The sequence below is a fragment of the Mya arenaria genome, chromosome 16 (genome assembly GCF_026914265.1).
Source record: "Mya arenaria isolate MELC-2E11 chromosome 16, ASM2691426v1".
In the NCBI taxonomy this organism is placed as follows: domain Eukaryota; kingdom Metazoa; phylum Mollusca; class Bivalvia; order Myida; family Myidae; genus Mya; species Mya arenaria.
The window spans coordinates 51,406,572-51,430,304 of NC_069137.1; the positions used below are offsets into that span (position 1 = coordinate 51,406,572).

The 23,733-nt window shown below is 34.2% G+C and overlaps 2 protein-coding genes across 2 annotated transcripts; both read right to left on the reverse strand.

Annotated features, from left to right (window-relative positions):
* Positions 1–5,179: 5,179 nt before the first annotated feature.
* Positions 5,180–7,338, reverse strand: LOC128221778 (complement C1q-like protein 4). Its single transcript, XM_052930381.1, has 2 exons — positions 7,095–7,338; positions 5,180–5,595 (listed from the first exon to the last, which is right to left on the reverse strand). Exons 1-2 carry the CDS (start codon positions 7,336–7,338, stop codon positions 5,180–5,182), a joined length of 660 nt encoding a protein of 219 aa, XP_052786341.1.
* A 3,267-nt stretch (positions 7,339–10,605) lies between these two features.
* Positions 10,606–14,971, reverse strand: LOC128222163 (uncharacterized). The gene is made up of 2 exons (XM_052931040.1): positions 14,529–14,971; positions 10,606–13,418 (listed from the first exon to the last, which is right to left on the reverse strand). Exons 1-2 carry the CDS (start codon positions 14,887–14,889, stop codon positions 13,003–13,005), a joined length of 777 nt encoding a protein of 258 aa, XP_052787000.1. The 5' UTR covers positions 14,890–14,971; the 3' UTR covers positions 10,606–13,002.
* Between the last annotated feature and the right edge of the window lie 8,762 nt (positions 14,972–23,733).

A 23,733-nucleotide genomic window follows, 5' to 3' on the forward strand; every position in this document is an offset into this window, starting at 1 on the left:
AAAGCCGGGTGTAAAGTTCTTTTTTGTTTTGTGTTTGTTAACTAATTTCCAGAATTCATTGTTATCAAGATCAGCGGCACTATCAAACCGGTTTTCTTCTTTTTCAATAAATGCGAGAACTTCATGGCGGTGAGTTCGACGAAATATTGAATATTGCACCTGCGATGTTGTGTTAACTCGATAATCGATAATGATGATTGCGCTGTGGATTGACTGCCGCGCGATAATCATACTTGTGAAAAGAAAATTAATTGAACCATTAATTTATTTGTTGCAGAAAATAAAGAACTAGAAACGGTTATTAAGTGATCATTTTAGAGGGTTGTTTTATCTAAAGACTTCTATGATTGAATCAAATTAGAGTGGTGCGTTAATTAAACAATCAAACATACGTTACAAGCATTGAATTACGTGTTAATTACGTTAAATTATGTGTTTTGATTTAATTCCAGTTTTCAACTTCCCTTTAAAAGGTTCACTCAGTTTAAATTTTGAGTAAACTTACTCCGTACATCAAATCCTCACTAAACCGGAATCCTCACTAAACCGGAAATTTTGCCCAGTCCGGACCTTGTCCGGTTTAGTGAGTTTCCACTGTATTATATTAGCTATTTAATCTAAGTCTTTATACATTTGTGATTCTACTTAGTGTAAACTGAGTTGTTTTTTCCCAAATATTATGTCTATACAAACTTGTTTATGTATATTCTTCGGACCCAAAAGAGCGAGAACTTTCGAAACATAAATAAATCACAAAATATCGCCAATGTTGTACACTCACATTGATCCTATTTACTAGTAATTACATTTCAATATTTACGAATAATGAACAATAAATTTAGAGAGTGAAAGGTTGCATTTAACGATTAGAACATCTGGATGGTTAATTTGTTCTACTCAAGGTCATTTTGTTTTAAACGAATTTTAAAATGCAAAAATATAGACTCATTTAGAGATAATGTCAGTGTTAGGATTTTCTTATTTGTCCAATGATAAACACATTTTGAAATTGTATGCGGTTGTTTTATTAAGGTAATCAGAATAAATGCTATACAGATATAGAAAAAATGTTGATAATGTTTGTTAATTTGAGTTCATCAAGGTCTGCCCGCGATCATTGGCTGCATTATAGCTTGGCCACGCCGTGACGCCATCACGAATATATTTGTGTTAAAATGCCATATGTGACATGTGATAGAAGTGACAGCGATTCGCAGTCAAACCAGACATTGGAAGACTTGAAGAAACTGAGTGAGATACAAGGGATTTGTGTGCATTACTCTAGCTCTTTTGCGAACCTCATGGTTCTTTATCGTTCTCAATGTAAGGCACCGGTACAAGGGCTACAATTTTCCTCCTACAATTTTCATGGATTGAACGTACTCAGTACACCATTTTGACTTCAAAGACAATTTTGAGCATATATCAACATCTGTTGAAGGGTTCTTACCGTAAGTATTATAGTTTTAACACTTCTTATTATTAGTTATAAAAAATGCATTTTACAAAAAAATGAGCGATTTTCTTCCGATGTAATACATGTTTGATTCTGCAACTTCCGGTTTGAGTTTACCCACAGAAAACTTGTGGCGAAACGGGTCGGTGTAATTACCGGAAAATCGAAAACACGAACAAAACTTTAATATGTATAATAACATAAACTAGAGTATGCGAAGGGGATTGCTTCAGCTGGGGTTCATACTATATTGTGTTGGAAGGGTGTATAACAACAACATATTTACATTCTAACACGGTGGTAAGTGCTGATATTGTCCGAACATTGACCGGACAAAGGTTTTGGTGGTTGCCTGTGGGTAGGGATTGACCTCTTGGGAGAAACCTTGCTTCTGTACGCTACTGTTTTTGATAATATCAGCCTAATCTAGTAGTATTTAAATTACACGATAGATACAATATCTCCACTTAGTGACACCTTTCAAAGACTTTTCCTATCAAGCTAAATTAATTATAACATTTTACCAACTACACGCCAATGTACCATGCTGTAATTCACATGTAAATAGTGCTGCTTACAATTATTCTTTTAAAGGGTTTACGAGTATCCATTAAGTTATACTTTTGAAAGAACTAACCATTTGACAGTGGTATGTCAACTAGGTGAACCGTGCGCATGTGGATTGCCCGTACAGCCGGAAAAACAAGTTAATTTTATCACTGTGATCATGCTCAAATCCATCTTGCTTTTTGTAATTGTATGCATAATAAAAAAATAATAAAAAGTATAATAAGGAACAACTTTTGTAAATACTTCTTCCAGTATGTGTACCTATTTTAAACTATATGCTTTTACTTCCAGGTTAATGTTTTGATATTCTATGTATGTTTGTTATTCAGGTCAAATAGTAGCTCATTGAGCTAAGGTTTTCTTGCCATCATATACCCGACTTAAAATAAAACAAAAACCTAATGTATTTATATTTTGTATATTTGTGCTAAACTTGAACGTAAATCTCATTGATTTGAAGTGATATTAACTCTGAAAGATGTATAGATATGTATACAAACATATGTGTAAGTCTAAGTTAGTTAAAGTCCATTACATTATCAATGATTGAATTCTTAGATTTTTCCTTACATCGAAGTAAAAATATTATTTGTAAATAAACATTACGATTCTATGCCCCCCCCCACCACCACCACACACACCCATCTTAAATTGTCGAAGTGATCTTTTCATATTAATACGGTCTGGGACCACTCCCGAATAATGATATATGGTCGACATATGGACCTTAAGGGTCAATGTCGTGGTAACCTTAAGATTGATTCAGCTGGAAATCGTTTTTCGATCAACATTTGAAATACGCTTTGGCCTAGAGACCTCGAACTTGGTAGAGGTCCCTCAAACATGACCAGTACCCTAACTATTGTAAGATCAGTTGGTCAACAGTCAATATCATAGTGACCATTTAGCTGGAAATCCGATTTCGTTTCATAACTGAAGAATGCTTTTATCCACGTACCTCAAACTTGGTATTCTGATTTAATCCATCGGCTTCTTTTTAGTTATGTTTCAAAAAACATTCGCGACGTGTTTGGTGCTTTGCATCAAAATTAGCCTTGTTGTTTGTTAATAAAAACATTCCAAAAAGAACACCAGGTTATTCTGCGATTGTGCGATTTTTCCCGGACAAAAAATAATTGTTTTGGGTTTTGATTCAGATTAAAAATCAGTGTCAGCTTACTTTATCTGTCTTCAATATCTAGAAATCGTTGAAAATCAATGTAACCCCACTTTATCCCGGCGAGCTTGTACCTGGATCCAAATCAATGAAAATATTTTCTTCTCGCTCGCTTGTTTAAGATAAACAATATGCATATAAAGATATATAAAGACAAAAATTCGAACTCTTTTGTGGCATTACATAGCCGAGAGTTCATCCAGGAAGCACTACAGACGGCGATGTTAAAAACAATCGAGGGAGCATTCCTCTGTACCTCGGTTGAAATATGCATCTGGCTACGGCACTGCAATATATGGAGAGCTGAAAGGAACACCCCACTTACTTCTTAATTTTAAGTCCTTGATGGACTGTCACACAAGTAATTATCATACCTTTCTTATCATTTAACACCAGTTTGGGTTTTTTTGTTTAGAATTAAAGTCAAATCAAGAATATGCTATACAGGGATAAAGGTTTTTACATTTCTCCTTATTTCAGGGGGGGGGGGGTGTATTTGTATATCCGTGATTTAATAAAATAAGAACCCTCTTTGCGTTTGCGTAAAACATTTCACTGCTTTTAAGAACTTGATTGAGCCATCACTATCTTTCGATGCATCAAGTCTATGATATTACCCTTGTGTCACTGTCTGTGGTGTAAATGTAATAATGGCATCGATCCCGAATTTAATTCCTTTAAGGGAAAGCGTTAACTCAGTTTTCAATAAACTGAATCACAAATGTTAAATACTTCAGATTAAATTACTCATATCATACATTACTTAAGGTCACAAATAAAATATACGTCCAGATAAAAAATAGTATTTTTTAATCTTTGTTTATAGCGCAAATCAAAGTATAAAGCGTATATTGATTATGACTTTCATACTATGCAACCTATTTGTTGCATGTTATTATAGTTGTGCATTTCAATTTTTATTTGGATATTAATAAATAGCAAATTAACAATACGGACATTATATAAATAACATGCATATATCAAAATAAGTGATTCTAAATGGTTAAAAGAAGATAAAGAGCAAAACCCATTGAGATTTTATTTCTTTTAAACAGAACTTTGTTGTTTTGTTTAATTTCGAAAGTAAAATTAGTACACGTTTTGTTTAACGAAATTTTGGGTTTCGATGATTTGAAAATGAATTATTTCAACGTTTATATATATATATATATCTATCTATATCGTATGTTGCATGTATTGTTATACTTGCTTTAATTGATACGTGTTACACCATGCTGTTTTAGCTTATTGTTCAGCATAACTTTTGTTTACTCTTATCGTCTGCATCTGTGTACTTGTCGAATGACCCCTACTATTGGGTCACGTCACACGGTGGGCGTAGCCTTATCCTTATCGGTGTGGTGAAAAATTAAACGAAAGGACATATTACATAGCACAACGCAAAAAAGCACATGGTCAGCAACTTTCTCTCTCTCTTTATATATAGATAATGAAAACAAACATCTTCAATAGTACTCTTTAAAATAATACGCATTTTCATTTAAACATGTTTTATCATTACCATGAGATCAAGTTTTACTTTGGATTTTTCTAAAATATAACTTGGAAATTTTTAACTACATGAATATGCATATACTAGAAACGCACCCAGTTAGAAGGGAAAATAGGTAAAATACCTTTTTTACCACCTAGCGTACCATTCTTTCACGGACAGATCCCATGCGGCTACACAATATTTGTACTAATAACTTTTTTTATTGTTAAAGAACTGTGTATGTTGCCTTGTGGCGTTACCTGTCTTGTTGAGAGTTTCTTATGATTTGATCACTGTGCATTAAAACGCTCATAGTCATATTTATGTTATCATATAAAATCTGTAAACTGATATACTTTTATATTCTTAAGCAAAACGTTTTGAAACAAGATACAGACGGAATAATGACTGGACGAGTAAGTGAAATACATTTTTTGAATAACAGGTTTTTCAGTTTAAGCAAATTTTCCCTCCATAGCTTTCAATTGTGAATCAAATCACCACCGAAACTAGTCCAACTGTACGCTTGAGAATGATATAGCTGGACGGTCGAGGCACCTCCGGAGCACTGCACCCAGACCTTTTCTCCGATGTCAAGCTTAACAAAAACCTGGCTACTTGAACAGGTAACTCCAGACGTTGCATGCTTCTCATTTGCAATGAGATTCAATCCGTCCTTCACTAATTGTAGAAAAGCAAACTTATGTGAATTGGTACAGGTGTGCATAAAGAACATGTAGAGTCCCTTTACTGGAGCGGTGAACTTGCCCGTGGTAGCGCTGTAGCCATTGCCCTGGTTAGTCTCCTCTGTCTTGTAAACTATTACTTCTCCTGTGGTTAGGCTGCTGGTCTGAGGAGAGCGAGCTTGAAAGTACACCGCTGGGATAAGAGCTTGTTCTGCAAAAATATTATAATTTTATTTGAAATACATAATTGTTGGTAATTAGTTTTGACTTAAATGTATTGCTATTTGAGTCTATGATTTAATATGCAATTTGTAATTGCAATATAGCCGAAAAATGGTGTTTACATATACATTCCAATTCACAGTCAGAGTAAAATAAGCATTAAACTTTTTCTTGAAATCATAGTTGAAAAAGTTACAATATGGCATATGGTACCATTATTATAGAAGCATTTTCTTATTTACTGAATGCTAAAAGGTGCCATAGGACATATGGTACCTTAATACCCTAAATATATTTATCCTTTCACAAAAGTCATGTGTTAACTGGTACCTTTTTCCACTAATACTTATGTGAAAAACTACAGAAACCAGCTCAGTAGCCAGAAGTTTAAACATCAACCCCGTTTAATGATACAGGGTAAACGCCAAAGACATAGAACACAGAAACAAAAAAATCAGAAAAAAGAAACATGGAACAATAGAACAAAACTCCAAAAACAGCGCAGTCCATATATATATATATATATATATACATAAATATGTATGTTTATCAAGGATGTTTAAGTAACGCCTTGGAACGGTCTCCAAAATGTAAATTTACTGGGGGTTTAAACCAGTTTACGTGCACAAACCTCACTCTTATCCCAACAATTCTTAATAAAGGAAAAAGTAAAAGGTAAATGACTTCATTGTTTACTTCTTTATTTTTGATATTTCAAGTCAAACCTATAGGTTTTAATTTATATTCTTATGTCACATGTAGATTTTGAAATATGTAAAAAAAATGTTTATCGATAAAAATGTTATATGGCACCTTCCTACACTAAGGAGGGGAAGTAATACTTAAAACCATATATCGCCAATCTCCTACCATCTCCTTTACAGCAATATCATTCTTTTCAGTCAACTATGCGTCCATTACAGTGGCCATCGTTTTTACTTAATTGACCAGCTATAAGTTACGTTTTAATTTATCAATTATCATCTTCATAAATAAAGGGAAATTATTATCAGGTAACTCTTCATAGTCGTGTTTTTATCGTTGATGAAAATTGATATCTTAATTACATGACTAAAAATCTACCTTTATTACACAATCTAAGTACTGGACGGTCTATATGAAATATACTACTTCAAAAGTAAAAACAACAACTTTTATTAATCTTTTTGAAAGTTCACCTTTTGTAAAGTAAAGTCTTGATCAACATATTCAAATACAGTTTTTGAGTACACTAGTGATGTTGAACACATTACATAATTCATAACAATCTTTTTAAAGTACTTTCAAATTTGAATGCACATATTTAAATATCTGCTTTACTTCCAAAGCGTATCAGAATATAGCTTTTGTTTTTGTAGAAGTCCTTACCTTTTATGTTACTGAAGGCGGCTAGTATTTATTCTAACGTATTGTTAGAATTAGCAACAGCCATCTCGAGTGTGCTGGACTGGTTTCTCTCAACCTCGTCCATGAACGAAACCAATATACGTTCTGCTGGTTTTTGTTGATCCGTTAGGTCATCAACGATCAGCTCGTGCAGATGTGCTTTCTCCTCTTTAATCTTGCTCAAATTCTGTTCCAACTTTTCGTCTAATTTCTCAAAAGCGAAATCCATGCGGATCATTCTCTCGAGCATCTTTTCCTCATAATCGTATTTGGAGCACGCTGGACACGATGGCTCGGAGGCCAGAGTCGCGCTGACTAATAATAACACCTGAAATATTCCAGTCATATTGCGATGTGTACACTATTTAAAAATGGAAAAAATAACGTGAAGTTTGTAACCCAACTACGCAATTTGATGGTAGCTTATGTCAGAGCCGTTTCTTATAAAGACCAGAAACGCATTCTAACAACAATAAATTGAACCTTGACAAAAATCCGATGTTGTCTAAGTGAGTAGACATTATCATTCAAACAAACTTTAATTGAAGCTTAACACAACAGATTGTTTTTGGCTTGGTTTTAAAGATATTTTCAAACATTCGTGATGTTTCATTAGCAAACAACATTTTGATTTGCTTGCTTGGAGGATAAACGCATTCTATACGCATCATTCGCAGGGAGTGTTGATATCTGGCAGCGGCATTTTGAAATAAATGCATGGTAATCATTGAGCAGGAAATGTTCAAAAGCTCATTCAGAAAAAAATGTGGCAAAATAAAGTACCGAAACATGCATTCGACAAAGTTTAAATGTCTCCATTATTTGCATAACTACAAGGACAAATCAAATGTCTAAATTTTGACCATGCTCACATGTTAAGGTCTAGTGGTCAAGTCCCAACAGACACGTAACAAAATACATTCGACGTTACATGACAACAAAGAAACAGTAAGAAATCACTGGGTTCAAAACTGTCTTTAAGTGCCCGACCTTAAACCAATTGAAGAATCAATGAGGGCAACATCTTGTGCGTTTTATGATATAACCATCTGAGCTCCTCAAATGATAAGGGCAGGTGCTAATTTAAAGGCGCCCATATCAGAATTTGTACAATATTACTAGAACCGAAAAAGATCTGATTGATTTGGGCGTTACACATTGTCCAGCATTTCTTGTAAGTATATAGACTAGTTGAGTGGATTTTATATATGATATAAATATGAGCAAGAAATATACTTTTTACTGTTGACCTAAGATACTTATACAGGCAAACATTTAATTTATACAATTGAAACGAGAGATATAAGGACGTACAGCCGCCTTCATAATACTATGATATTATCATTGATAGTAATCGAACGCAAATCACAACAACAAACACCCTGGTTATCAAGAACAGCAATCATTTTTTTCTCGCTTGTCTGTGACTTGTACCTAAACATCAAATTATGAAAAGAAAGACTTGGTGCAAAAAAATGTGAGAACGCTAGTTTTACAAACAGTGATTATTATACATTTGTACATAAAAACAAACTAAAATGTGCTTAAATCACGGTTCCAATATTTGTGCGTTTATTGAAATTCGATTGAAACGAGGACTCTGTTCTTCAGCGAAAGTTATAGTTGAAAATGTCATTACACATTACTCTTTCTAAGAATTTTTCATTCAGATCATAATCGAAATTTAAAGAGTATAGTTATTAAGCAACTCTTTGTATAAGCAGGCGTCGAAAAGGCACAAACAACACTATCCACATGGCAACGCCATGCAAGCGGGCAAGACCGAATCTTTCTGAATATCATGGGCATACTAAAATAAGGCCAGAAATCGGACTAAAAGTCATTTTGTTCATCAATGGTCACCTGTATGCTACACGACACAGCATAACGGGCTATTTACCGAGTTTCTTAGTCATGCAAAATTGTTAATGTTACGTTTCTTTCTGAAGATGATTAATACCTATAAGCTTCGTCGCCGGACGATTGCGTGAGTAGATGGATGAAGAAGCAACTCCATTTTGAATATAAACTAGCGAGCATGTCTTTAGCACAAGTGTCACCCAAGCAAGCATCTGTATTGGTCTACATCATCAAATTATAAATTACGGTAAATAAACATGTCTTTAACAGGTGTGTGGTATTTTTGTATTGTTCGTGCCTCGACCGTAAATAAAAAATGTATTGACACACATCTTTGAATCTTCAAATTTATCTGGGCGCATTCATAAATTATCTTAATGCTTTTAAAGGTATTTAGGTGCCACTACAACGGACTGAGGAAGGCCTTTTCAGGTTTCAAACACCCTACCTAGCCTATTGCTGACCACAAGGTGCACTTTTCTTGTATCCTCAGTAAAACACCACCGCAATAGTTTTGGTTAACAAAACAAAACCAACTTTAAAGATGTTAAAAAGTCATTGATACTTTATTGTTTGTATACCTCAATATAATTTCCTGTATAAGTCTACCGGTTTCTTGTTGTTCCGACTTATTTTTATCCAGACTACAGAAAACAATTTTTGGGCCAATTCTGAGGGTCATAACTGTTAAAAACTAAAGTGTACTCAATAAGTTAACATACATATATGGCTATACTGGTGTGAATCACATGCCCTTAGCACCTTTTTCACATAATATTTGTTCTACAGTATACACAAAACAACACAAATTGATGGATAAATGTGCTTATTGTTGTTGTTGTATTTTTAAATATCAATGTACATAGGATTGCCTTAAATTTACACATGTCTTATGTGGAAATGGCTACGTGAAAATACTGGAAACTAGAAAATATTTAAAAAGAAATTGTGTTAACTCACAATTCTGTTTTAAAACTGAACTTCATTAAAAGGGACTCACTCATGTTTTCCAACCATTTCTTTCATGGTAATACATCTGAAAACATTAAATATAACTAGTTTACGCTTTGACTTCGAAATTTATAATTAAAACATGTTCTTTTTGGGTGGGGTGCGAACCCACCACAGTACGGTCAAGGAATAAATAGAATCCGCATAGTTTTTTTGAGAACGTAAGCTTTGACATTTCTTGGGGTGCTCATACGCATTTAATGTTTTATTGTTGTTGTTTTTCTCAGTTTTCATGAAAATACAATTGACATGACTTGGCCTGCTACTCAAACCTGCCGATATATACCCGATGGACCAATCAACATCAAGATAAATAGGGGCTTATGAGTTGCATGTTGGTACCCGCAATGTCATAGCGCTCGGCTTGTAGTAAGGGTTGTTTTGGGGAAATGATGTCCTAAGTACTGGTTCAACCAGGAAACATGTATCCCGTGTATCAGTGCTGTGCACCGAACATGTTAAACAACCAAGAGTTATCTTCGAAAAAGAGCTAGGGTATCGCACTCGGATCTCTTGAATCTCAGTGTGTTTCTTTAAGTCATCCAAAGTCAGGATTTGACTGAGAGCTCCTATCACTTCTACAATATGTCCGTTTTGGCATATAAACACAATTAAAGTCGTGATGGCGTCATGTCAGGGACAATAATTATGTAAAAAAGTACAGACAATAATGCAATCAATGGGCGCAAACAGACCTTGATTAACTCAAATGAACAAACCTTATCAACAGTAGAGTAATACGCTATTTTCTATATATTTATTGAACTTATTGTGCTAAACTAATAATAACAACCACATAAAAATTATAAAATATGTTCATCATCACTGAGGGAAAGTTAAGACATGTATAAGAAAAGTCGAAATACTGAATGATGCTAGATTTTCCCATTTTGGTATAAGTTAGAAACAAAAGTGAACTTAAGTAGAATACTTTAACCATCCAGATGTTCTTATCGTTTAATGTAACCGTACATACTCTACATATAACATTTGTTAGTTTCAAATAGGAAATGTCATTACTAGTACAGAGATTCAATTTGAGTATATACTATTGACGATATTTTGTGATATAATTACATTTCGAAAGTTGTCTCACTCTTATGTCCAAAGCATATACATATATGTTTACAACTCAACTACCATTCCTTGAAATAACTGCCTTCCGTCAATTGCGAATATTTCCCAATTAACACCATATCTTCGGATTTAATCTGATCGCGAATCGTCACGTATTAATATACATGTAAATCGAAAAGTGTTTATCTTGTAATCGTTTGGGCTGTGTTAGCAGGCCACAGAAAACTTTAATCAACATGTCAGAAAGAGTTAATATATTATATTTAAATCGTTCGATTAATAGAATGGGAAAGAAAGAATTACTGTATGTTTTTTAAATGTAAATAAAGCATTTTATAACAATTCTTGAAAGAAGAAATGAACAATTGGTGTAAATATAAGAACTGAAGTGTGTAATTATCGGATTCACTACATTTAAACCAGCCCACCTGGGTTCATACCCCGATAATGAAATCAGTCCCGCAAAATATTCCTTAAACATACTTTTAAGGAAGGAGTTAACTCTGTTATCAATAAATTGAATCACAAGTGTTTATTAATTTAGATTAAATCACTTATATCATATATTACTATAGGTCACAAATAAAATATACGTGCATATAAAAAGAATAGTTTTTAAAACTTTGTAAATGACGCAAATCAAAGTATAAAACGTATATTGATTATGACTATAATCATTTGAAACCTATTTGTTGCGTGTAATTGTAGTTGTGCATTTCATTTCATTTGGATATTGATGCATAGCAAATAAACAAAATCGGATATTATATTAATAATAATTCTTCAATCAAAATTGTAATTATTAATAGAGAAAAGAAAAACAACAGCGAAACACATTGAGTTTTGACATTTTTTTCTAAACATCTCTTTGTTGTTGTTGTATTTTTTTAATTCGACAGTTATATTAATTTACATTTTGTTTACCGAAAGTTGGGGATTCGATCTTTTTAGAAAGAATTGTCTTAGCGTTTATAAATATCTACCTATATCAAATGTCGTATTCAACTACTTAAATGTTTAACAGTCGAACCCCGTTGACTCGTTCTCGCTTGGCTCGAATTTCTCGTTAGCTCAAACTGTAAGTAAACGACCGATTTCTTCATAAGAAGGCTGGGACCAATAGCAATAATTATACTCCAAGATGAAGTTAAGAATTCCCGCTTGGTCCTTGGTCCGGGTTTCGACTGTACTTGCTTGAATTGTAACATGTTACCACGTTTCATGGTTTTTGTATCTTATTGCCAAGTAAAGCTTCTGTTTATTCTAATCACCTGTTTCAGGGTACTTTTTCGGAGGGCCCATCCTAAGGGGTCATTTAACACTGTAGGCGTAGCCTTATTGCTATCGATACGGTGTCAACTTCAACGGAAGGACATATAACAAAGCGCAACGCAACAACAAAACAAATTGTCAACAACCCTATCTCTATATACAGATAACAAAAACAAACATCCCAAAAAGTACTGTTTAAAATACGCATGTTCAATTAATCACGTAACAATATTTACTGGTACACTATTAGCACAAGCCAAAGTTTTACCAAGGAAATATCACTTCAATATGGATTGTGTTTAAAAACACATGCATATGCATATAGTAAAAGGCGTCCGATCTGCTAACAAACTGGTTGGGGAAATAAGTAGATGAGATACCTGTTTAAACCCCTATTTTGATCCATTAACCGCTCTCATGCGGTTACACGGTATTTGTACTGATATCAATTTATTAGTATTGTTACAGATGTGTATGTTGCCTTGTGACGTTTCCTCGTTGATTTCTCGTTGAGTGTCTCTTAGGATTTGATCATTGTGCATTAAAACGCTCATAGTTATAGCTATCATATAAATTATGTGAAACTAACAGGTAAACTTCTAAAGCAAAACGTTTTAGAAGAAGATACAGACAAAACAATTACTGTATACGAATAATTGAAATACATTGTTTGAAAAACAAGTCTTTACTTTCAACATAAGTCTCAAACATTCAAAAACGTAATTGATAAATCGTCGTTCAAAATTATTCCGTGCATGAATTTGAACAGCAAAGTTTCGCACCGAAGCTATCAATTGTGAATCAAAGCACCACCAAAACTAGTCCAACGGTACCGTTCATCATGATATAGCTGGACGGTCGAGGCCCCAACCGAGCACTGCACCCAGACGTTTTCTCCGATGTCAAGATTTACAAACACCTGGCTACTTGAACAGGTAATTCCATTTGCATCATACTGGTCATTTGCAATGAGATTTATTCCGTCCTTCACTATTTGTAGATAAGCATTCTTTTTTGTATTGGTACAGGTGTGCATGAAGAACATGTAGAGTCCCTGTACTGGAGCGGTAAACTTGCCCGTGATAGCGCTGTAGCCGTTGCCCTGGTTGGTCTCCCCTGTCTTGTAAACTATTATTTCTCCTGTGGTCACGCTGCTGGTCTGAGGAGAGCGAGCGTGGAAGAACACCGCTGGGATGAGAACTGGTTCTGGAAAGATTTGTTTTAAAATATTACTGTTTGTTAATAGTTTTGAGTTAAACGTATTGCTATTTGAGTCGATTATTTAATATGTTAATTAAAATATGTATGGATTTTAGATTTGCAGAAAAAAGCAATCAATATAAAACAATAAAATTACAAAGTTTGATCATTTCTTACAACGATATACTATCATTTAAATGTCCCTATTTTATAGAGAAAAAGACAACAAAATAATAATTTAAAACGCTTATGAGGGTCATTCAAAAAAGTGTTTCTATATGGTCAATATCATGCACTATGATGTAACCCAATATTATATGCCCCCTGTATACAGAAGTATTTCTTTATTTGTTCAAAGCATTATTTAAACCACCGAAGCAGTCTGCCATTGGTATATGCTTAAAGCACTGACACATTTATCTTAAAAAAAGTCATATCTAGTACATCTCAGCTTAAACTGACGTGTTTTACTCTATTACATAGAAAAGGCATCCACTACCTAATTCTAGTGACAATAGTTAAAGTTTCAGCACACTATCATCCCAAAAAAGTATTTTTTGACAAAACTGATAGATGGCACCTTTTTGCACTACGGGAACGAAGTGATCTCCTATAACCACAACCTTCACAGCAACATCATTCTTCAATATATTGCCGTCCATAACAAGGACCATCGATTTGACTTAATCGTCCAGCTTTAAGTAGCGTTTTCAATTATTTATCATCATCTTTATCAATAAGAAGCTATTCATTTAAGGCAACATAGTCGTGCTTTTTTAATGGACGATGAAAGTTGATTTCTTAATTTAATGCTCACAAAACTTACTTCACTACACCGTCTAATTATTTAGCAGCGTAGATAAGACATACTACTTTAAAAGTAAATAATTGATTACTCGTATAAATTGTTTATCTTTCATAGAGTAAAGACTTGACCAACATATTCCAATAAAGCCTTTGAGTACAATGATAATGTTGAACACGTTATATAATTTATAAAAACATTTTTAGGAAACTCTTGTTTTGGAATATACATATTTTAATATCTGCTTTACTTTCAACTCGTAGCAGAACACCGCTTCTGTATTAGTGAAAGCTAGATATTACAGTCCTTACCTTTTATGTTATTGAAGGCGGCACGTATTTGTTCTAACGTATTGTTAGAATTAGCCACAACCATATCGAGTGTGCTGGACTGGTTTCTCTCAACCTCCTGCATAAGTGAAGCCAGTCTACGTCCTGCTTGCTCTTGTTGATCCTTTAGGTCATCAACGATCTTGTGCAGACGTGCTTTCTCCTGTTCAATCTTGTTCAAATTCTGTTCCATCTTTTCGTCCAATTTCTCATAAGCGAACTGCACGCGAATCATTCTCTCGAGCAATTTTTCCTCATAATCGTATTTGGAGCACGCTGGACACGATGGCTCGGAGGCCACAGTCGCGCTGACCAATAAGAACAACTGAAATATTCCAGTCATATTGCGAGGTTCTCACTTATGAAAATTGAGGAAAATATAACGTGAAGTTTGCGGCACAACTGCGCAATTTGATGGAAGCTTATGTCAGAGCAGTGTCTTATAAACAACAAAAACACATTCTTACAACAATAAATTGGATTTTTGACAAAACAAACGATGTTGTCTAAGTGATAAAACATTAAAATTCTAACAAAGTTAATTGATGCATAAAAAACAGAATGTTTTTGCTTGGTTATAAAGATATTATCTAACCATCGGGATATTTCATCAGTAAACAACATCTTCATTTGCGTGTTTGGGGGATTATTGCATTCCATACGCATCATTTGCATGAGTGCTGATATCTGGCATAGAGCAATACATTTATTGAAATCATTGAGAAACAAAATGGTTCCAATGCTCGTTCAGAAAAATGTGGCAATAAAATACAAAGCATGCATTCCTTATAGTTTAATTTTCCTTCATTTGCATAACTACAGCCTATAGGGAACAATCCAGCAGTCTAAACTTTGACCATACTCACATTTAAAGGTCTAATGGTCCCAACAGACACGCAACAACATACATACAACGTTACATGACAACAAAGAAACAGTAAGAAATAACTGGGGTCAAAACGGTTCATTTGTGCACAAGCTTAAACCAATTAAAGATTCAATGAGGGCAACATTTTGTGCTTTTTAAGATAGAACCATCTGTGCCCCTCGAATGATAAGGGCATGTGGTATATTGAAGGCGCCTTTACCAGAATTTGTACAATGCTACCAGAATCGACCAAAACCTGGATAATAGTTTACTCCCTACATATTGTCCAACATTTCTTGTAAGCATATTAGGTAGGTCAGGGGATTGAATATATGAGATGAATATGAGCAAGATTTTTTTACTGTTGACCTAAAATAAAATCGTCATTATACAAGCAAATATAATTGTTATACAATTGAATTTAGAGATATAGGGATGTTCAGTCGGCTTACTGCTATTGTGATATTGGCATTGATCGAAAGCAATGCACAACAACAAACACTCAGGTTAACATGAACAGCCACAGTGATTAGTATAGATTTGTACTTAAAACAAATCTAAAATGTGCTTATATCAAAGTTCCAATGGGTGTGGGTATATATAAATACGACTTAATCAAGGACCCACTGTTCTACAGCGAAAACTATATTTTAAAATGTCATTACCCCTTACTCTTTTAGCAGGGGTTGAAAAAGCACGAACAACATCCGAAGGACACCGCTAGCGTGCAGACGTCACGACTGAAACTAGTGATGAAACGATAATCGAGTACAATCGATAAATCGTCGCTGACAATGCGTTGTCGGTGACAATCGATAGTGGTTGTCCAAAATCGATGTCGCCAATGTAACTTCCGGCAACTACATATTTTTTGTTGAGGTAAAATTCGACAGTGATTAGTATAGATTTGTACTTAAAACAAATCTAAAATGTGCTTATATCACAGTTCCAATGAGTGTGCGTATATATAAATACGACTTAAACAAGTACACTGTCCTTCAGCGAAAGTTATATATTTGAAAATGTCATTACCCCTTACTCTTTTCCAACAATACTTCATTCAGACCAAAATCGAAATTTGAAGAGTAAAGTAATTAAAGAAATCTGTGTATCAGCAGGAGTTTAAAAAGCACGAACAACATTCGAAGGGAAACGCTATGCCAGCGGGCACGACCGAAACTTTCTGAATATCATGGGCATACTTAAAAAACCCAGCAATCTGGCTTAAAGTGAATTTTTTTATCAATGTACATCCGTATGCTACACGACACAGCAGAACGGGCTGTTATTCCAAGGCAACCAGAACTGCTATTATTGCGTTCCTGGGTCTGAAGCTGATGAACATGTATAGGCTTCTTCGCAGGACGACGGCGTTACTAGGCTGAATAGGCACCTCCTATTTGAATATAAACTAGCGTCCAAACATTCCAGCAAGGAAGCTACACTGCACAATAGTATATATGTCAAGGTGAGGGTGTTGGCGATTCGAGTTGTGGACATAAGGGGATGGAAAACTTGACCTAAATGGGTATTCAAATGGGTCACCACTGGTCACAACCAATGTAAACAAACCAAGTTAGTGACGATAATTTCTAAATAACTATATTGACAGAAAAAAAAAAACACTGACAATATTTAGAGCCTATAAATTCTATGTTATATACTGCTTCTATACGTGTGAAATATTTAACATTTGCTAATATTTTAATGATGCAATCATTAGCCGAAACTTCTACTAGACCAACGTTTACAGAACGATGCAATGCTAAATTTTGTGGGAAAATTGATTACAAATGGTGTTATGACCCTTTGTTGTCGAGGAGATACCTCAGGCAGATATGCTAGTGTACATAGTGAAGCGAGAAAGTGGCCGTGGATCGACGCGAACGTTCCAAAAACATGCTTCTTCTTTTTATGATTTATACCCTACACTGGTGCACCAGCGAAGACAAAACAGAAAAAAGAAGTAATATTACAGTGATGATGGGCTAATGGTACAGAAGAGCACGGATAATCAGTCTCAAACTGACTCTGATGTTGACTCTAATACAAAACGCCCGATGCCAGCACCTGGTGTCCATAGACCGCGATAAGCTTCATGAATTCAATATCCTGAGATGGAGGGAACGCGAGCGGACAATTGAAATCTATATATTGCCTATCTTTCAATGCTCATTTCTAAACAATCAAGAGTATACACATGCGTTTTTTTTCTGATTCAGTTACATTTTCCATGCGTATGCTACAAATTTGTCTTTATTTTAATTTTCGGCATCCATTTAACAACCTTTTGTTTCAATTAATTCAAAACGTACTGTTGCATATTTCAAACATATGTAAAGGGATGAAGTTTTCAATAAATAACCAAAACATTCATTAAACCTTTTCATAAATATCCATAGGATCATGAAACAAAACACAAATTTACATTATTTGAATCGTAAGTGTAAAGAAAGGTTAAAAAATATCATAGAATGCAGTGTTACACCACCACCGCCAAACCCATCCGATATACCGCATTATTTAATCACAACACCGTTACATATACAGATCACAGAATAACATGGCGTCTAAACATACATAAGTGGTCATTTTGAATGTGTGTTCATGTATTGTGCTGTGTTAAAAAGTAACCTTTTAGAGACCAAACTCCGGTTAATGCTGTCAAGATATGAATGAAAACAATGCCCTAGATTATGAGTTTGAATGTATCTTCGTAAACAAACATTTTTTTGCCAATAGTATGGAAACATTTTGGAACCATCCGTTTTTTTCTTAAAACATTTTGCGTACTAGAAGACATAATTAAAAAAATGTGTTGCCATAATTATAACAACCATACCATTGTGTTATATCGTAGTTTTTTTAACCAGAAAACGATATGCTTTGTAAAACAACACAGCACTGATAACATGAAGTAGAGATTTGCAATTCCACTGACATTCAACTCAGAATGGTTCACTATAAAGAGGTAAACTGCGCTTATTTGTTATTTAACATACATTGTGAGACTGCACAAATATGAATAAATGCTACTAAACGATAATAGTTTTATATATATCAACTATTTTAACCGACAAAGGTTTAGATAAAACCATGAAAATAAAACCTGAACTCACTGGAAATCGAGTTTTTCAATGCTTAAACTTGAAAAAAATCCCGAAGGTAGGGGACACCCCTCCCGAGCCCAACCCTGCCGCGGCCTCAATGTCAATTTCCTTCCTACGCGCCTGTTCTGTTATTAAATGTCTAACTAAGCCGTCATACATATTTTTGTACTTCGGCACCAATTATGTGTTGCGTAGTTCGCTGAAATGTATAAAGGTTGTCGTATACTTAATGTGGAAATGTTAAAGAAACAACCAATAAACAGTGAACTTTTTTTTCGAAACGCACATATTCAAATTGGAATTTGATAGTAAAATTTGCACATCTTGTCTGTCTCACCGAACTGTTGAATCATCATTTAAATATTTACAACTGCTGTAATCAAATAATAGAACTGAGCTTATTAAACTCTTTGTTTGTTTAAAAACCCGCTTTAAGTAAGTTCCATTATAATTAATGTTAGAACTTAATATGCTTAAAATTGTTCATCCTCTGATTAAGATAGATTATAACCATTACAATAGTTAAAAGTATTGTTTAACCATTACAATAGTTAAAAATATTGTTGTAACCAATTGACATGTTTCTATTTTTTTGTATATACACCTATTAGAATGGAGGTCGCGTCCTCGACTTATTTATGTTTTGATCCATTGTCATTATCTATTATACAAAAAAACGAAGAAATAATGGTCGGGACTAAGCTTCGACCTCGGCCGACCGCCGGTTCTCGAACCACGGCCTGTTCAAACGACCGCAGTTGAATATAAAATAAGTTTCAGTTAGTGCAAAGACCATTATATGAAATATCTATTTCGTCGGACAAAGTATGTCATTTTGAACGAATGCTCGAAAGAGTCACTTGCGAATCCAAATATTTATTTAACTGGCAAAGTACGATCCCCAATATAGTTTGTCCTGCAAAATGCTGCCAAATGCTTGGTCTACAGTATTTTGACTCAGAAATACTCCACAATTGTCACCAATACCTTGGTTAAACAATTCCTGTAGAATACCAGACTTTTGAGAAACGCTTGTGCAATTATGGGCGTTTCATGTACACAGAACAATGACAGCAGACTGCAAACCTTAACATGTATAGCTTATTATTTAATTACTCCATAAGTTAATTAACTTTGCCTGATTCATTAGGTTGCTATTGTTCTAGCCAAAAGCAAACAATTGTCTTTAGGGTACAGTACCAGTCATGAAGCAAGAATTCGCAACTCTACATAAAGTCTATGAAACATGAACAATATTGTTATATGAAGCACAAAAGACATAAGGCGTAAAAGATTTGTTTTTGCTTCAGGTTTCATGCCCAACAAAAATATTTTATCTATTTTTTTATTTTTTTATTAGAGAAATTGTCAGGAAATATTTTTCTGTTACACAAAAATATAAATTATATGATTATGAACATCTATACAATCTAATCAGTATTAGCATCACTGTTATTATTAAACGTAAATACAGTTCTATTTTACTTTGAATAGAAAACAAATGTTATAAATGATAAAAACACATATTATTAAAGGTAATAAAAAGGTTAAGGTTCGGACCAAGATATGGTTAGTCGGGAAACCTGAAACAAACATATGTTTTACACCTTAGGATTTGCATTAACAATCATTTAAATTTGGTAACTTTATAAACAGTTTTAGTTTTGAAGGCGAAGCTAGTTATATATTGTATGCATGTAACTATTATCCATATCACTTTATGGCCATCGAGGCATACGATAGCTTGGATTTTACAAATCGATTGAGAATTCATTTATAGCACTGGAGAACAGTTATACATATATTTCTTTATTTGGTATATGCAAATTTATTTTAGCTCTATTGTGACGAAAGATAAGCTATAGAATCACTCTCGATTCCGTTTCCTAGGCAGAAACCAGTACTGTGTCCTTTTTTGAGAGGTCATGAGAAGGTACCCCTGATGGGAACCGAACCCACAACCTCCTGGGTAAGATGCGGACACCTTTACCTCTAAACAACTCTCATCCCTGGTATTTCATTATTTGTTGCAAGGTTTCCTCTGCAAATTCAAACTTCAACATTTATTAATGCAAGTAAAGCAATATAAAAGAAGTAAATTGAACACATGTTAACAGTTTAACCTTAAACAACATTATGGCTGTCATATTGACGTAAACAATAGTAAGACGTCATTGTGACGTCGATTCGAGATTGTTAAATCACGAGGGGATTGCGTTTTGATCGAAAATGTGACCTTTCGAGGGAGCAAGATCATTGAGGGATGACTGAATACGTATTTATATTGAAACAAACTCTTAAACTATATTATAAGTGATATTCAATGATGTTTTGCGTTTCGCTATATAATTAAAGGGAGATGAACAAACGTGAATAATAAATTTCTAAAATCTTAGTCTGGTACCGCATTCATGTAAAATAAAACAAACGGATGTACTGTTTGTATATTTGAACGCAAAACCTCATTGAATATCACTTAACTTAACTTTGAGAAGTTTTACAGGTGGCATTAAACAGTCTTCATTGGTAAGCACTTTCTAACTCGTGCAGAGTACATCTCGGTCATTAATCTCAGATATCATGCTCAATTAACACTTAAAAAAATGAGGCAGACAGTTACAAGATAAAGTTAATACGTTCAAATAAACATCTAAAACAGAGATATACCCTGTCGTTATTATTATAAGCCGCATGTTACCAAACAGATAATGCACATCTTCAGCTTTAAAGATGATGTTATGGCGAGTTGCAACTTTTTCCCAGCCCTTAAAGCTGCACTCTCACAGATTGAACGTTTTGACATTTTTTTTTATTTTTTGTCTTGGAACGAACAGTTCTTTTTTGGTAAATATCTGAAAACTAGTGAGCAAAGACTGATGACAAAGGACCAGATCGCAGATTTTCGTATTTCCTCTCCAAACTTGATGTTATATGCATTTTTTTAAACCGTTAGTAACGGTTTATGCCATAAAACATTAAATTTAGAATGGAAATATGAAAATCTGCGATCTGATCTTTTGCCAACATTCTTTCATCACTGCTTTTCAGATATTTACGCACAAATTAGCTAATTCCAAGCGTATTTGTTTATATAACTCCGGGCCATTTAGGGTCAAATTCTATAATAAAACCTCCCAAACTGTACAGCAGGATACTCAGATCGGAGATGTTCACGATAAGAGGGATCAAGGCAAGTAGACCAATAACCCACCATCTAAAATGGTTTTTAAAGTTGCGTTCCCAATCATTTCGACATTTAAATGACCTTTGCATTTGGTGACCCTCATGGAATATATGTAAGAAAGCTTAGCATGTTTACATGAAGTACAAACATTAAAGTAAATACATGTTTGTGTAATATATTCAAAATACATATATTAAGTCAAGAAAACGGCGACTGTTGTCTTTTCTTTGTTGCCATGGAAACCTGCATGGTTCCTGCCCAAAATGACACTTCAGACCCCCCACCCCCACCCCAACACAAATAATCCAGGAAACGCTCTGGAAACATGTACAAATGTATTGAGTTCGTTATAATTTATATGATTTCTCATTTAAGTGGGTGAATGTTTCATTCCAGTTAGACTGCTACTATGTCTATTACTACTACCATTGTTGCACCAACTACTTCGCTGCTGCTTCTGCTGCTAGTAATGGTGATGATTGTAGTAGTTTGTGTTGCTTATGACAAGGAAAGTGTAATCTAACTTACTTTCCTTTATAGTGAACAAGAGAAAGGTGGACCATATAAATGCAGTCTCATTTTATGTACACTTTAAATGTTCAATTCAAGTTATTATTATGTACTTCGTGGCATAATAAGACCGAGCTATGATGATGCATGAGTTATCTCTCCGTGTTATTTGTGTATCTATTTCAGTGCCTTTCGGTCTCAGCCTAGTGCCTCAACGCAAGATTTTGATAACATTATTGTGCGTTTAGCTTGTCCCAGTAGTTTCAATGGTGTTTCTGTAACACACTATTTCCAGCTATAATTGAATTGGACAGGACACACAAATAATAACCCTGTCGACTTGCAAAATAACTCGTTTAATATTTATGCATTAGTCAGGTTTAACTTTTGTTGTTGTTTACTTTTTTCCGAAATCAAACATTCATTTTAGTAAAAACTCTTTAAGCCAATTACGTTTAATGCGGCTCAAGAACAATGTCTACCGCATAAGCATAACATGAGCTTTATAATGTGTATTTGGGATATATATTTCTGCCTATACCTTGAGCTATAAACGCAAAAAGTTCAGCAAACTCCACGTAGTCCTACTTCCCTTAAAGTACAGTAATTACTGCCACCATGCAAATCAGTTGACCATGGAAAGAAATCACGTGATACATTGATAAAGATTGTAAATTATCTTTGATTTTAAACGTTTTTCTCGTATTTTAACCTCCATTCAGGTTGAATAATTGATTTTTTAAACTTTCAAAACAGAGAGAGAAAATAACAACAACATATTTTATATTGCTGAAATTCAGCTATTCTCAGTCATGGTGGCATAGTTCTATTTTTGTCAGGGGAGATCACTGCGTAGGAGATGTATAGTTAACAATACGAAAAGATGTGCATGTGGTCTTACAGAGCACATGCTTTACAAAAGGTTGCAAACATTGTGATCGAAAGCATTTTTTAACTCTTTTTTGACAAAACCACTCTTGGAAAAACACTTTCTCGACGACTTTTGAACAATTGTCTACTTATGATGTTTACATATTAATACACACTTGTACCATGGTGTCGTCCGTAGAGTGAAAATACATCTCAAGTGCCAAAATGCTTCATCATATGACTCGCGTTGAGCGGTTTTAGGAAGCTTTGTATGACCGTAACGAAACATATATAGTAATGTATATATTCATTGCCAAGGTGAGCTACATGTATATGCGAACAAAAGGCATACCCGTAAAGCTATGTTAAATAGCAAGAACCCTGCGACACATTGTCCCGATTGTGCAGAACATAATTTAAGTTGACAATTAGATTAACAAAATGCTTGTTAATTTTCAATCTTAAAACATATAATGATGTGATAATATATTAAAAAACAACAAATACAGCTGAAACTGTTTTCACAAATCTTCTCAAATTTTGTTGGAAATGCTGAAATCACAAGTGTTTCCATTTACCTCTAGAGCAGTAAAGATTTGAAAGCTAACAACGATGACGTTAATACCACTATAAACTTTAACACAG